This window comes from Gopherus evgoodei, chromosome 18 (genome assembly GCF_007399415.2).
Source record: "Gopherus evgoodei ecotype Sinaloan lineage chromosome 18, rGopEvg1_v1.p, whole genome shotgun sequence".
In the NCBI taxonomy this organism is placed as follows: domain Eukaryota; kingdom Metazoa; phylum Chordata; order Testudines; family Testudinidae; genus Gopherus; species Gopherus evgoodei.
Genome location: NC_044339.1, coordinates 5108086 through 5123829, shown reverse-complemented (window position 1 = coordinate 5123829; position 15744 = coordinate 5108086). Strand labels below are relative to the sequence as shown.

Genomic DNA, 15744 nt, shown 5'->3' with positions numbered 1-15744 from the left:
CATTCAATCTACAGCGACATCAGGGGCGAGTCTAGTGCAAATGCATGTGCATGCAATGAGTCTTTCCTCTGTAATGTCAGGAGCTGGGCGACGCACTCATGTGACCTGCTTTTGCTGAAAGGCTCATGGTCATGTGACGGCACCCAGCCCCGTGAATGTGGGGCGCCTGTACACAGCAGACATGCACACACAGTGATTCCTCCGAAGGGTGACTCAGGGCCTCTGAATCACACCATTTTAATTAGGGCCTGCTAGGCTGTTAGCACTGGGGATGCAACCCAAACTTCGCACACAAAAACTCCACACCAAACACATCCAGCAGGAGACCCACAAGAAAGAACTTCCGGGGTCAATAATGGGGAACTGCATGAAGTTGTCACGACCGCTCTGGATCAATGGACACAGAGCTGTGCAGCTGAATTACAGGCACATAGATACATCAAGGGATGGGTGACACGCCCAACACCCAAGAAGAACACACCTGCTCAGCGTTAGACATTAGTGGAACCTTGATCTTGCAGAAACAAAGTAGAACATCCCCTCTTTCAAACAACCTGAGGACTGGGCCTGCATTCCTGAAGCCTCTTCCAGCAGGCAGCGTGGGGCAGACACCATCAGAGCTGCAGCTGCAGAGACGGTCACCAGATTATTACTTGCGTAGCGCTATGGATGTGCATGGCACTTTGCAGGGATGCCAGACTCCTTCTCCAAAAAGTTTCCAATCTAAGTTGAGAGGTGGGACCAACACTGGGAGGGTTTAAGAAAGGAGGAAATAAAACAACGAGAAGTCACTTGGGAGGGAGGGCACAGTCCACACGCCTATCATCAAAGGGATATGATGCTATCCTGCCACCCTTGGGGGCTGATTGCAAAGCCCACAACGGTTCCAGGCCACGTCAAGCTGGAGTGGGCATCTAGTGACTAAACTGGTGCCCTCCACATGGCAGAATAAAGTGCTACCACTGTGCAACGGATGGGAGACAGCATCTATTATACACACAAAAGCCATCGAACAGAGTTCTTAGTGAAGCACAGCCGAGGGCTTGGTGCTAAACAAGGCACATGTGGCCACTAGTCCACGGGGCTTCCAGCCTAAATGAAGAGACAAGACAGGACAGGCCTGAGACACTAGGATTATTATAGGGTTTTATTTTTCAAACAGCTGGGCAGCTGCCCGGCTAGCTCAGGTGGGTCAATCCTAGTGAGCCTGGCAGAAACATGGTTTTTTTTTGGGGGGGGGGGGGGGGCACCAGGGACAGTGGGTTAGAGGAGGGAGCTCCCAGAGTCGGAGACAACATGGAAAGTGGCCTGAAAACGGGAGTGGGAAAAGGATGTGAAGGAAGCTGTTTGGCTGCAGGCTTGAATGAATGAAGGCACCGGAGGGCAGTAAGAAAGGAAACCAAAGGCACAGCCAGGGGTAGAATTAAACAGAACCTTGAAAGGGAGGATGGGAAGCTTGGATTTAATTCGGAAAGCATGGGGGAGCCAGCTGAGGGAAAGGATGTGGTAGGATCAAGGAAGTGGAGTGGGACAGGATTTTAGCTGAAATTCATGGTACCCAACCCATGGCAGTACAGACCAACCTCTGGAGGTCATCTCTAGTTTGGGATTGTGACCTAGTTAGTACCCAGCCCATGTCCACACTGACTGGGGGGGAACCAAGCTAGTGACAACCCTTTAAAGGTAGTTTTGGCTAACACAGGTTGAAACATGGATGCTTTAATCAGATAATGAAATGGTTGGGCATGGCTCACCACCAGCTGAAAATTATCCAGAGACAGCCCGAGGTGGAAAATCATCATCATCATAAGCACCCATCCCTGGTTCTGTAACTGCGCTAGCAAAATGATCACCAAGGTGTCTCCAAACACCACCTGTATACCTGGTAAAAACATAAACAGAACAACCCTAATAACTCTGTGCCAGCCCTATGTAACCACCCTTCAGCAATCCAGCCCCAACTACCTGCACTTACCAATACCACACTTATAACCTGTACACTTATCGCTTGCAGATCTTCAACAATGTGCTCCGTGCTGTACAAGACACACAGTATTGCTCACCCCTGCTTTAAAGAGCTCTGTGCATTTTATATGTCCTGTTGAGCTGTGTCCTGCAAATATCCTTATAAAGCATAAACGAACAATTTAAAACAAACTCCTCTCAGTCTAATTAGCCACTTGGCCAAAAGAAACTGTTTGGAGTGTGGTGATCAAATACTCCTTCACATGTGACTCTCCTGTGAAGTAATTTCCTGTCTGTGGCTGTAGCTGTGGGCTGAGCTGATAACTTAAATATAGACACTAGCAGTTGGACAAGGAGGAGGGCCAGGAAGCTTTGACAATGTGGTAGCATTTCCTTCAAAGATATTGTTCTATGGGCTTTCCACTTAGCCATCTCTCTCCTCCCCGCACACACTCATCAGTTCAGTTCAGTTCATCATTCCCTGGGTTCATTCACACTGCAGATGCTGGAATTAACCCGGTAACTTCAGCTCTGATAGCACGATAAGCAACGCCGACACAGGAGACGGAGCAGGACGTCGCTCCGTTCAGACTGCTGGCTCAAATGAGCTCTGAGCCAAAGCTATCTATAGACAAAGTAAATGGTGTCCACATCCAAAAGGCTTCCCTGGCTTCCCTGTTCCGCTGGGACACAGCGTGATCTGAACAGGGTCGGATCGCTGTCATTGCGACACTTACGAACAAAAACAATGTCACCTGCTAGCCAGGCGAGGAGCCAGACAGAAACAAAAGTCCTCAAGGTTCCAAATAATGATATGGATATAAATTTAGATCCGTTTGGAAACAAAGGACAGTAGAAATGTTTGTCCAGTGGGGAATAGCGGACTTGTGTGAGTAAACTGGGGTGCAGAGGAGATGGGACATACATAACCCAACTTCAGAGAAGAGGGGAGCTAATGTCACTGAAAATCATTTTTCATTTACCAGCCAAGAATCGAGCTGAGGGTTGTGCATTCCTTCTGCAATCACCAGTGACAGATTCAGCACGACACCTAGAACAGGGCAGGATGGGACATTCCCTACACCGCTTTATAGTAACTTGACCAACTCTTGAAAAACAAATTGACTTTTGAACTCCAGTCTTGGTGGGTGGGAAGCTTTTCAATCCACTTTTTTACTGCTCTTCTACTGTAGAGCAAAAATTGAGTACAATGGAAGAGGCCCTCTTCCCACTACCCCCGTTCCTTTGGCAAGATAACATGTGGATAAAGCACAGTTTACTCCATGCTGAGGACTGGTTTTGATAAGTCATTTCATTCTGAGGTCTTTGGAGGAAAAGCTCCTCAAGAGAGATCATAGCCTAGAGCACCCTGGAGAAAGTTTAAAAGGCCTATGGGAAAACCAAATCTGCCATGTGGTGAGATCAGGAGTTGACATGCTGGATGTCCAGCTATAGAGATTTCTCCTCCTTTCCAACTTTTGGCCTTGGCTACAAGGTTAGCTTTGGTGCTGCCCCCACCTCAGAAGTCTGGAATGTAGATGTTACAGGCTGCAACAACACAGAACATGGACTTCAGGCATCAAAAGCTGGATGCAGCGCAGCCTTTGCTCAAATGGAGAGGTAAGAAGTAGTAGTGAGCACAGCCCACAATCTCAAGACCACAATGGCAAGTTTGAAGAACGTCTCTTCAGGACTGAGAGACATGGAAACTGTTGTAACGAGAAGTAACAAAAGCCTTTCTAAGGACTGATCAGCCGGAAGGTGGGCAGCGTACTGAGAATGGATAATACAGAAGCAGGCGAGGATCAATGGCTTCTTAATTTCTGAAATATTGGTACCAAAGTTCTTCACAAAAGGCATGCCCCTGTCCTTAGCGTCAATGCCATCTATTCCTGAGACAGACTGAGTGACATAGAAACCACTGGTGCTTATGAAGGAAGGTTTTCCACTTCTCCCAGGAGAAAACAGATGATGAATAAATACCAGGCTTTGGAACAGCTCCAGATGGCACTGCAGCCTTGGTCAAGCCTGGAGGATGTTTTTTAAGGAGTTTAAAAGTTCCAGAAACCCCCGTGAGATAAGTAATTACTATTCCCATTTCACACATGTATTAACTGAGGTTCAGAAAAGTTAAGCAATTTGTACAAGCTCTCCCAGAAAATGAATAGCAGAGCTTGGGACAGAAATTCTGACTCTCATCAGACTCTCTGCTCTAACCATTAGGTCACATTATCTCCCAGGAGTAAGAGACAGAAGCTTTGAAACTTTCCTGACCCAGGGAGATGGGGGGAAAAGAAGGAGAGGAGAACAAAAAACCTCACTGGAAGCAACACCCAAACTGGAATTTGGAAATTTCTTCCACACCTGGAACTGACCTTCATGACTCAACTGTGGTCTCCGGCTCTGACTGGCTGCTGAATGCTCAGCTCACCTGGCTTTGAAATTCTTGAGTACTGCTTCAGAGATATCCCCTGGCAAGACAAACACTCTGAAAAAGCAAAGTAAACATCTAGACAGGGCTACTCAATCCACACCTCTGGGCCATCTCTTACTTCTAACCACTGTGTTCTCGCAGGGCCATTGATTTGAAGTGGGGAACAATAAAGCCCCTTCCCTGCTGATGTGCCAGATTAGCAATCATTCTACTGCAACAAGATTGCAAAACAAGCGCTTATATCAGTGCAATGACTGGAAGTGGAGGCTGATCATGTAACTTTAATTGCACTGGGCTTCTTTCTGTCTCCATTTCCCACCATTCAGCCCCTTCCAGAGGGGCTCATAACATCTTCAGCCAAGCTAGCGAGCCAGCAGCTTTCTCTGAACAGACAATACTCCAATCGTTAGCAAGAGCATGACCAGGGAATTGGGTTGGTGGTACACCTGAGCCATTGGTAAGATGCACCATATACACAAGTCTGCTCTTTCACCCAGCACCGTGACAGATGTACTGACCCCGTGCAGGGCTGTCACCTGCTAGACCACACTGGTATGGAGCCTTTGCAGTGGAAATGAAACCATGTATTTTTAAAGCCTGTAGTTTGCTATAAACAGAGTTTGAAAAGCTCAATCTAGCAATGTGACCAAAATGACAACTAACAGCTGGCCCAGGGGCTTGGCAGTGAGCAGGGCTGGATTAACTCTCCTGTGGGCACAGGGTATTTGATTTTGTGGGGCCCTTGTATACAAGTCTTTTTCCTGGGAGGGAGTTTGGTGCAGGAGAGGGTTGGGGCAGGGGACTGGGGGGCAGGGGCAGGCGCAGGGTCTGGGAGGGAGTGCAGGAGAGGGATCCGATCTGGGGCTCGGGTTGAGGAGGGGGTGTGAGGTGCAGGCTCTGGCCAGGAGGTGCTTACCACAGGCAGCTTCTGGCCAGCGGCGCAGCAGCAGGGCTCAGCCAGGCTGCCTGCCATAACCCCACGCTAATACCAGAAGCGGCTGGCTCTGGGCCCTGGCGGGAGGGGGACAGGGTTGTCTCCATGTGATGCCCACACTCCAAGTGCCACCCCCATAGCTATGAGGGAAGTGCTGCGGGCGGGGCAGCGTACAGAGCCGCCACCCCACCCCCCTGCCAGGGGACGCAGAGATGTGCCAGCAGCCAGCTGTTTCTGGGAGCAGCGTGGGACCATGGCCGGCAGGCAGCCTGCCTGAGCCCCGCTGCGCCGCAGGACTTTTAGAGGCTCAGAGTCGGAGATGGCTGCTTGTGATTTATTTTTGCAGAGACCCCCTTAAGCTGGGGCCCTGGGATGCAGCTCCTAAAGCCCCTGCCTTAATCCGCCCTGGCAGTGAGAACGCAGCAGAATACGGTTTAGGAGTGACTCTGGATTTCATGAGGGATGAAGTACGGGGTACAGAGCTCTTGTCTAGTGCCTCAGCATCAGTGTTAGTTGCCTAGTCATTGGCCAAGCCCAGCAATTGCAGCTCTGAGGGAGGGGGTTGAGGTCAAGAATGAAGAAGGTGAACCAGAGCAATGGCAGTGGGCACAGCCTGCCTTAGAATTTAAAAACATAAGAGCAGCCAGACTGGGTCAGATCAAAGGTCCATCTAGCCCAGTATCCTGTCTTTGGACAGTGACCGATGCCAGGTGCCCCAAGGGAATGAACAGAACAGGGAATCATCAAGTGATCCATCCCATCGTCCACTCCCAGCTTCTGGCAAACAGAGCCTAGGGACAGTCAGAGCACGGGGTTGCTAATAGTCATTGATGTACCTATTCTCCAGGAACTTATCTAGTTCTTTTTTGAACCCTGTTATAGTTTTGGCCTTCACAACATCGCCTGGCAACAATTTCCACAGGTTGACTGGCGCTGTGTGAAGAAATACGCCCTTTTGTTTGTTTTAAACCTGCTGCCTAGTAATTTCATTGGGTGACCCCTGGTTCGTGTGTTACGTGAAGTAAATAACACTTCCTTATTCACTTTCTCCACAGCAGTCAAGATTTTATAGACCTCTATCATATCCCCCCTTAGTCGTCTCTTTTCCAAGCTGAAAAGTCCCAGTCTTATTTCTCTCTCCTCATACGGAAGCTATTCCATAGCCCTAATCATTTTTGCTGCCCTTCTCTGAACCTTTTCCAATTCCTATCTATCTTTTTTGAGATGAGGCGACCAGAACTGCCTGCAATATTCAAGATGTGGGCATGCCATGGATTTGTATAGAGGCATTATGATATTTTCTGTCTTATTATCTATCCCTTTCCTAATCATTCCTAATATTCCATTCGCTTTTTTGCCTGCCACTGCACATTGAGTGGATATTTTCAGAGAACTATCCACAATGACGACAAGATCTTTCTTGAGCGGTAACAGCTAATTCAGACCCCACCATTTTATATGTATAGTTGGGATGATGTTTTCCAATGTGCGTTACTTTGTATTTACCAACATTGAATTTCATCTGTCATTTTGTTGCCCAGTCACCCAGTTTTGTGAGATCCCTTTGTAACTGTTTGCAGTCTTATGTTCATTAATAAGCTTTATAGTAAATGAAGTGAATTTCAAAGGACAGCAAAGCGACTCTGGCCAGCTACGCAGCAAAGAGACTAGAAGGTGTTTCTTCAGCGAACAGCTCCCGTAGCAATGCCCTCTCTGTCATTACTACGGTCTGTTTTATTGGATCTCAGTTCTTGAGGTAGAGATTCAATTGACTAGGGAGATGGAGAATCTCATTTTGCTCCTGAAGATCAACCCAATTAGCCAATCAATCCTCTGATCTTCGGGGTTCTAACCAAACTCGCTTCTCCCAGCAAGAGTCATAGAGATGACTGTGAAATGAAAAAACGTGCAAAACTTGGAAGTCTCTTCACTTTTGCATAGGCAGGAGAGGTTGGGGTATCCAGGTGCAGGTGCACACTTCTGGTCACCTGATCGGACCCAACATTTCTTAGAACAAGCATGTGACAAAGCCATGATCCCAGCATTCTATTTCTCACCCCAGAAACAGAGGTAACCAACACAACTTGCACTCTAATCAATAGTGCTATTGTCCAGATATCTGCTCTCAGGCTTTCCCTGAATAGCTTATTACCACCTGAGAAACAATTTTCACTGATGACAAAACAGCCTGGAGAGAGACAGATGCATGTTCATGGTGGACCAGAACAGGAGCCTTGATTACAGGGTGCTGAACCCACAGAGGGTAGAAGTTGTACAGCTTGGAACAGAACACAAAGCCCCTACAATTTTAAGCATTCAGCAACAGGGTGGAATCTGAAGCTTACAACTTCTGTCTCATTATTCATATCCAGGCTCCATCTACCTAGGAGCTCTCCCGAGCCCCCGCCCCCATGTCATTTTCTTCCATTAGAACTGTCCTGTTCCAGGGTGTCCTACACATGTGGATTTTCAAACCCAACGGACTTTGTTTAGGTTAGGTTTGCTAGTTCTGGCAGACGGATTCGACTCCAGGCACCAATTGTTTGCACTGGATCTATACAAACAGCCTTGTTGCAGCCAGACATGAACTGGAGATTGGTTTTAACTTGTGCTGGAGACACCTGTTTGCATGTACTAGACAGCAGCCTCTTAACTGGTCATCGCACATGTGGTTGGCATCTTAAATAAGGCCTGAAACACACCCTAGTCTTGACAGCCAGGTCTGAATAGCTGCCATTGGTACAGTTTATCAGATACAGATGATCAAGACTTAGGGGTGGCCCATGACTGCAATGGAGAGCATTCCCGATGTTACAGAGTCACAAGTTCTTGAGCACAACAGAGGCACAGGTTCCACAGGAGAGAAAACAAGCAAGGCTGGAAATCACTGCTAGAACAAGCTAACTGGTTTTCAGGAGTCTGTTACTGCTAAAACTAGAATAATGAAATCTGATCAACAGCAAGATGGCTAAACAACAAGCTTCTGCAAATCATGTAGGTACTAACATGTCTCTTTATAGAAAGAAGCAGCCTTTGATTTTTCATCAATCTGATCAGCACTGCAGGAATCTTTCACAGAATCCCAGCAGCTAGAGATGTTTTTTCTCTCTCAATTTCATCCCACTATTCCTAGTCACAGCAAGTAGTAATTCTTCTACCGTCTTGGTGTCTGCTTCCTTCAAAGTTCACCTTGTTAGCCATCACTTAGTCAAACAATACAGATTAAGCACTTTTAATGTCGCCTCACAGGTCAGCCTCTATAGACCTCTTGATTATTTTTGTTGCTCTTCTCTGAATTCCCTCCCGTTTGTCTGAATCTGTCTGGTGATATGATATCCTGGACTGAAGCTAAAATGAATATGAAACAGCCAAGGAATGATAAGAGCTTGCTGTTCAAATGCTATTTCTTTATCCCAGACAACGAGTTTCCATCCTCCTGATTACTCTGAAGATTGCTGACCTGGCATCATGCGTAGGAGCCATGGTAGATCAGAAGCAGTGAGACCAAAGGATGTCAGTTACCATTCACTGTACCAGATTCACAGCAATACAGTTACAATTTCACCTAACAAGTCATCCTCATCATGAGAAAAGGTTTGCACCAGCCGTCTGCAGAACTATGTAGGTTCAAAATACCATTGCTGCTTTCTCCACTAGCAGATGGGGACAGTACCGGCAGAGAGAGGATGTGATCCTATTTACATTCCCTTCAGCACAATTAGCAGCTGCTGTAACTAACATCAGGTGACTGGGCCAACATACAGCTGGTGCAGGATCAGGGGAACACAAAAATGCAGCTGAAGAACTGGGCTACAGTGCACATAGAATGGATGAAACATGGACAATAAGTAGGCAGCAGCTTGACATTAATAAAACCTCATACAGATGATGGACTCCAGGTGATTCTTTCAAAGGGCAGCAGAAGGTACAGGATACATTTTGAAGCTACACTTTCTCTAGAGTCACCTCCCCTTTTGTGAGGGGCCTACAAGAGAGAAAGGTCTTTTCATAAGTCAAGAGGTTTCAAGTGAAGCCTTCTGGACGTCATAACGAGGTGTAAATCACTCAATGGACACTTGTCAGTAGAGGATTCTTGGTACAATACACAAAAATACTAGCTCCCAAGGTCAACAGCATGAGCGGAAAGGACCAGAGCACTTTGCTACCCATAGATTATTACCGTAAGTCAACAAAATGTCTCAATTGAAGAGGTTATAAAAAGCCCCAGCCCTTTTTGAGCTGGCCTGTAGGCACAAATCACAAACTGGGCTGCCGAGGCTGCTCGGCATTTGCAGGGCTAGTAAAAACCACAGCGAAGTGGCACCATAGTCAGTACAAAGGCAAACACATAGCAAATGCTGAGGATTCAAAGACTCGCAGACTTTAAGGTCAGGAGGGACATTCATGATCATCTAGTCCAGGGGTTTTCAAACTTCTTTTCTGGCAACCCAGCTGAAGAAAAGTGTTGATGCCTGCGACCCAATGGAGCTGTGGATGAGGGGTTTGGGGTGTGGCTGCAGCAGAGGGTTGGGGTGCGGGGGTGAGGGCTGCAGGGCCAGGGGTGAGGGGATCAAGGTGTGGGAGGGGGCTCTGGGCTAGGGCAAGGGTCAGGGCTGTGGGCTGGAGGTGCAGGCTTTGGGGTGGGGCCAGGGATGAGGAGTTTGGGGTACAGGAGGGGGACCTGGGTTTGGGGTGGGCTCAGGGCTGGGGTGCAGGAGGGGATCAGGGCTGTGGGTGCAGGCTGTGGTATGGGGCTGGGGATTGGGGAGTGGGGTTGGGGCGCAGGCTTATCTTGGGCAGCTCCCAGTCAGCGGCGCAGCGGGGTGCTAAGGCAGGCTTCCTGCCTGTCCTGGCATCGCGGACTGTGCTGTGCCCCGGAAGTGACCAGCAGCAGGTCTGGCTCCTAGGCCGAGGCACACAAGCAGCCCTGCGCAGCTCTCGCCCGCAGGCAGCGCCCCCCAGCTTCCATTAGCCGGCTCCATGGCCCCCCTGCCTAGGAGCTGGACCTGCTGCTGGCCGCTTCCAGGGCGCAGCGCGGTGTCACAACAGTTAGGGACTAGCCTGCCTTAGCCTGGCCCCACTGCCAACGGGACTTTTAATGGCCCGGTCAACAGTTCTGACCAGAGCTGCCGCAACCCACTGCCTTCTATTCTGCAACCCAGAACTGGGTCGCGATCTGCATTCGAAAACCACTGATCTTGTCTGACCTCCTGCATGCTGCAGGCCACACACCCACCCCGCACAACTCCTGAGATAGCATTTGTCAAAATAAAGGTGATAACCATGTCAATTCTAGGCAGATTCCAGACAGTCATTAACCTCCACATGGTACGGTACATGTGGTCAGTTCAGTCAATCATGTCGTGTAACTGGGAGGAATCAGTCTGTGCTGGAACGGGCCCTGTAGACCAGAGAGCATAAGCCATGGAGGTTGGCACGCTGAGCCATCTCACCCCACTGTCTCCCTTCAAGGGTGGGTTCCAGTTCTCATCATATTACTCAGAGTACCCGGATTTGGGCTGCCACTGCAGGCAGCCTCCCAGTGAAGCCAGAAGCTGCAGCATCAGACTGCCAAGGAAGAAATCTGCTCTGAACAGCTGCCTTCACCACTTCTCTCCTGGGAAAGAACAGGCAATCCGAGCAGCTGCAGGATCCAGGCAAAGCTCATCCCAGGAGCAGAGAGAAGTTTTGGGGTAAGGGCAGAGGAAGGAGACGGAGCAGCAGATACCACGTCCACAGGATGGGGGTGGAGGGATAGATTCCAGCAGAGAAAGGAAGATCTACCACCATCTCCCCACTCCTCTCTTATGAAAAATGAATCAGCTGATCTCTCGTCCTCCTCTCAGCCCCTTCACCACCAGGCCTGGGAGAAGGAAAACACCACACTGGAGCTGGTCCCAAAGCCTGGTGGCGGGGTGAAGAACCACTGAAGCTGCCCTTCTCCCTCCCCACTCACCCTTCTCCCAAGCCCCGGGGGTGAAAAGTCTCCACAGCTATAGGAGAAGCAGGACTGCTAGGGGGAAGGGTAGATGTGGGGCTTGGAGGGGGGTGCCGAGTTGATGTAGGTCTAGGGCAGATGTGTGGCAGAGATTTAACTGATGCAGGGCTGAGGGGCAGAGAATTGACAGAGGGCTGGAGGGGACAGAATTAAAAATGGGCAGTTTGGGAGCTTGGAGAGCAGCAGGAAGCCCCCTGCACCAGTCAGGCAGTGGTGTGATCTGATCTCAGGTGGGTCTTTCAGTGAGAGCTCCTGCACCACAGGCCAGACCCACGTTATGGATTGGCAAAAGTAGGCAACACTGCCATTGTCACACCACGCCTGGAGATGGATCAAAAACCACAATTTGGGGCCTCGCTCATGATTTCTTAACTTTTGAAAGTGGCAGCACTGGGAATCCACATCCTGGCACCAAGTTTGGGCCAGGCAGATAACAAATTCCTCCTCTGCAATGGAGTCTGCAGCTACCAGGATGGCACAGAACTCTGATAATGGGACACATCTGGGTCACCAGTTTGAATGTGACCAAGGTCATCACTGATTGCATGGGGCTACCAGCTGATGGTTGTTCAGGAGCATATATGAAATCTAGGCATTTGTACTGCGTTCATTTGTTCCTGTACTGTGAGTACCCAGTGCCCCAGTACATACAATTACCATGGCAGAGTGGCAACTTCTACTCTGCTCTGTCACCTCTAGAAGTGCCCTACCTATCCCAGGGTTGAGGAACCCAGTGAGGAAGCTTGCGGTGTCACTGACTGCATGAGGCTGTGCAGAGATCTTCAGACCCCAGCAGTGATGGCCTTGTGGCTTTGGCAAGTCCTATGTTCATTTAAAAAAAACAATCCATAAATTGCCGCAATTAACATAATTCCTTTCTTGAAGCTGGAAGTAGGGTGCATATGCCTGCTTGGGCCTGCCAGGTGCTAGGGAGAGAAGCAGGAGCAGCTAAAGAGAAACATTGAAATCCATATCACTAAGTTGTCCAAATAATCTCCAGAAAAACTCCTTTGAATGAACTGGTATCTAATAGGGAAGACAGAGCTGACAAACTACAGACAGTAAATCAACCCATCACTCACAATTCCCCCAGGTACCTGATTTGAAACAGAAGACAATCCTATACTCCCAAAGACAATGCCCGTTGTACACTGCCAATTAAGGAGAAAGGTCATACACAGCATTCTTGCTCCAGTTACAGCAAGTGGGGGCCTATTCTGCCAGTGCGGGGCCCTCTCAACAAGTCAGCAGGAGTCAAGGGCACTTGGCAGCCCTCAGGATGAAGCCGACAATTTACATTTCTTTAACTCTGAATCTCTGCCCATCCCTCTGTACGTTTGGGACTCGATGCTGTGCCATTGCAGTCAACAGCAAAACTCTCCTGGCCTTTAATGATGCAGAATTGGCAAGCTAAATACACCAAGAATTGCCATGTTTAGTCATTCAAACAAGTATGGTATTGTGTCATTGTGGTATTTCCCCCCTCATTTTACATACCTAAGATACAACTTCTCTTGGCAAATTAACATTCTTCCACTAGGATTTGAAAAAGATAGTTCAACAAGGCCCTTCTTGTGATCCACTGGTCTATGTTCTGTCACTTTTCTTACATGAGCTGTAACTTTGTAAATTACTCTTTCCAATCAAGTTGACTCCCTTACATTTTTCACCTACTGATGATACTTTGGCACATGATCATTAATTACTTCATTGAATGGGAGGGGAATAAAGAAGTATTCTTGCCTCCTTTCCAGGGCTTCACAAATCCACTTGCCAGTGGGATACTCTCCCAGGTAAATTAATGGACCTCCAATACCAACTTCTGTACAATTCACTGGCTCCTTTCATTCTGAAAAAGCTTGAGGGCCTGGTTCTGATCTCACACCAGAGAAACTCAAAAGTCCACTGAAGGCAAGCAAGTAACACTAGTATCAAATCTGAATCAAGCCCTGTCTTTCTAGCCCTTATGGTTGTGAAGATAACACACTGAATGTGATAACAGCTCACCTTAAGTGATCACTCTCGTTAGAGTGTGTATGGTAACACCCATTGTTTCATGTTCTCTGTATACATATATCTTCCTACTGTATTATCCGCTACATGCATCGGATGAAGTGGGCTGTAGCCCATGAAAGCTTATGCTCAAATAAATTTCATAGAATATCAGGGCTGGAAGGGACCTCAGGAGGTATCTAGTCCAACCCCCTGCTCAAAGCAAGACCAATCCAGTCTCTAAGGTGCCACAAGTACACCTGTTCTTTTTGCGGATACAGACTAACACGGCTGCTACTCTAAAACCTGAATGTGCCCTGATGCAGAACGTCCCAGTCAGCAGCACAGAATCTCCAGTGTCTCTGCCCTTGCCCCATGGTCTCCCAATGTGAAGCTGACAAAAATCTGGTCACGTTTCACCGCTGCTATTCAGAACCTGTAGGAAACAGTAAAACTAAGAAGTATCAGGTCAATTTCAAGTGATTGCTTAGTATCAGAGGGGTAGCCGTGTTTGCTGCTTTTCAGATCCAGACTAAGAATCCTGTGGCACCTTATAGACTAACAGATGTTTTGGAGCATGAGCTTTCCTGGGTGAATACCCACTTCGTCAGTGAGTCGCCACTTCACGAAAGCTCATGCTCCAAAACGTCTGTTAGTCTATAAGGTGCCACAGGATTCTTTGCTGCTTTTACAAGTTATTGCTTAGGAAGTTTTGAGGAGCAGCAGAGTCAGGCACTGGAACTATTGGCCCTAGATTTCACTGGTGCTTTCCCTCACTCCTACTCATCATTTGTTTCAGCCTTTGCATGCTGGGTGTAGTCCTGGCTATTCTGTATAAATCAAACGGGTGGAAATATTAAAGTAAGCTTTCTGTATGACTAGAGGGCTCAGAGAGGTGTTAAAACCAGAGATCCAATACTCTCTTACTGATATTGAAACCCATGCTACACAGTATGACAATTCATAACGATCAGCAGCCTTGCTCAGGAAAGACCAGGACGAGAAGAGTCGAGGATGGTGGAGGTCAGGCTTAAGGTGAATTTTCAGATCTCTGTCTGGGCCGTGCCAGGGTCTAGAAGGGTGCTACCCGAGTTCCAGCAGGCAAGGGATTAACTAGCTCTTCTGATCTCACACTAATGTATACTGTGGAGTAAAACAGGAAGGCTGGAGACTGAGGGCCCAAGTCAGACACCAACGAATTCGGGAAGCTCTGTAAAAATAGCCACCTGATAACTAGAGGAGAGTGATGCCTTAGAGGAAGTAGAGCTCCATATGCAGTGGCCAGAGGGCTGAGTTGTAGCCCAAGCTGGGACTTTTGCTATTTGACTGTGGTCGGGTTTTTATAACTTGCGCACGTCAAGGCTGAGTCTAAACCGGGGGTTGGTTTGGAAATTATTTCCACTGCGGCCAACCCCATTGCAGCTCCGCGGGCTGGAGTCCCAGTGCACTTGTGTGCGTTTAAGCCCCGCTCAGCGCCGGACAAGGCGGTGTTACAAACCCCGCTGAGCGGGGAGTCCTGCCTACACCAGCGTCCCCACTGCTGGCACCAGCCATGCAGCTGCCCACTTGGGACCTGCCAAGCCCAGCCCAGCCCAGCCTCCCGTAAACAACAGCCAGAGGCGGAGGGCAAGGGCTTGGTAAGAGCTGGGGGGCCGGCGATGGGGGGCGAAGCTGACCCCACCGGACTGTGCTGCAGCCGGGGCCGGGCCGGGCGGGGGCCAGCGGCCCGGGATGCTGCGGGACACGAGGCCCGGCCGCTCTCACCTTCTTGACGGACAGGGAGATGTTCTCCAGGATCCGGTCCTTCACCTCCCCGGGCTCCATGGCGCTGCCCCCGGCGGCCGCTCGCTTCCTCCCGCGCCGGCCCGGCGGCCTCAGCCGCTCGCCGCCCTCCCGGGGCTCCGTCCTGCCGGCTCGGGGGGCCCTCAGCTGAGCCCCGGCGCGCCCATGGCAGGCCCGGCCCGGCCCCTCGGCCCGCTCCGCCGTGTGCGGGGAGCCCGGGCGGCGCAGGGGAGGCAGCGCAGCGCCGCGGCCGGCCTCGTGACGGGGCCGGAGCTGGAGGGCGGGGAGACGCGGCGGCAGAGGCGGGGGCAGGCGGCGGCCTCTCCCAGCCAGAGCCGGCCCCTGGCGGGGCGCGGGGAGCCGCTGTCCCGGGCTCGGCAGGGTGGGGCGCGGGGACCCCCGGCGGGCCGAGCTCTCCGCGCACTGCGGGGGTTCTGGGCTGGGCTGTGGGTCGCCTGGCCCGGGCACAGGGGGAGGACGGGGGCCCCGCTCCTTGCACCCCTCGCTCAGAAAAACCCTCTGGGGTTACGGGGGACTTCAGCGGGGCTGGCTCCAGCTGCCCTTTGGTGAGCCAGGGAGGGGACCCCGGGAGCTCCGGCAAGGCAGGGCCATCACCGAGTCTGGGGCTTCTCGGGCTTC

The 15744-nt window shown here is 50.0% G+C and overlaps 1 protein-coding gene across 7 annotated transcripts in view; it reads right to left on the bottom strand.

Moving 5' to 3' along the window:
• Nucleotides 1-15195, bottom strand: part of PLEKHM2 (pleckstrin homology and RUN domain containing M2) — a 54351-nt gene extending 39156 nt beyond the window's left edge. For 2 of the 7 annotated variants that reach the window (XM_030537955.1, XM_030537956.1), the window contains exons 1-2: nucleotides 15088-15176; nucleotides 482-747 (exon numbers count right to left, since the gene is read on the bottom strand). Coding sequence is in view for 6 of the 7 variants with exons in the window: in XM_030537956.1 (XP_030393816.1) it covers nucleotides 482-499 (18 nt within the window). In the remaining variant the exon portion in view is untranslated. Of the gene's footprint in view, nucleotides 1-481; nucleotides 748-15087 lie in introns of all 7 variants that reach the window. The other 5 variants (XM_030537954.1, XM_030537959.1, XM_030537958.1 and 2 more) reach the window with 3 other exon arrangements.
• Nucleotides 15196-15744: the final 549 nt, after the last annotated feature.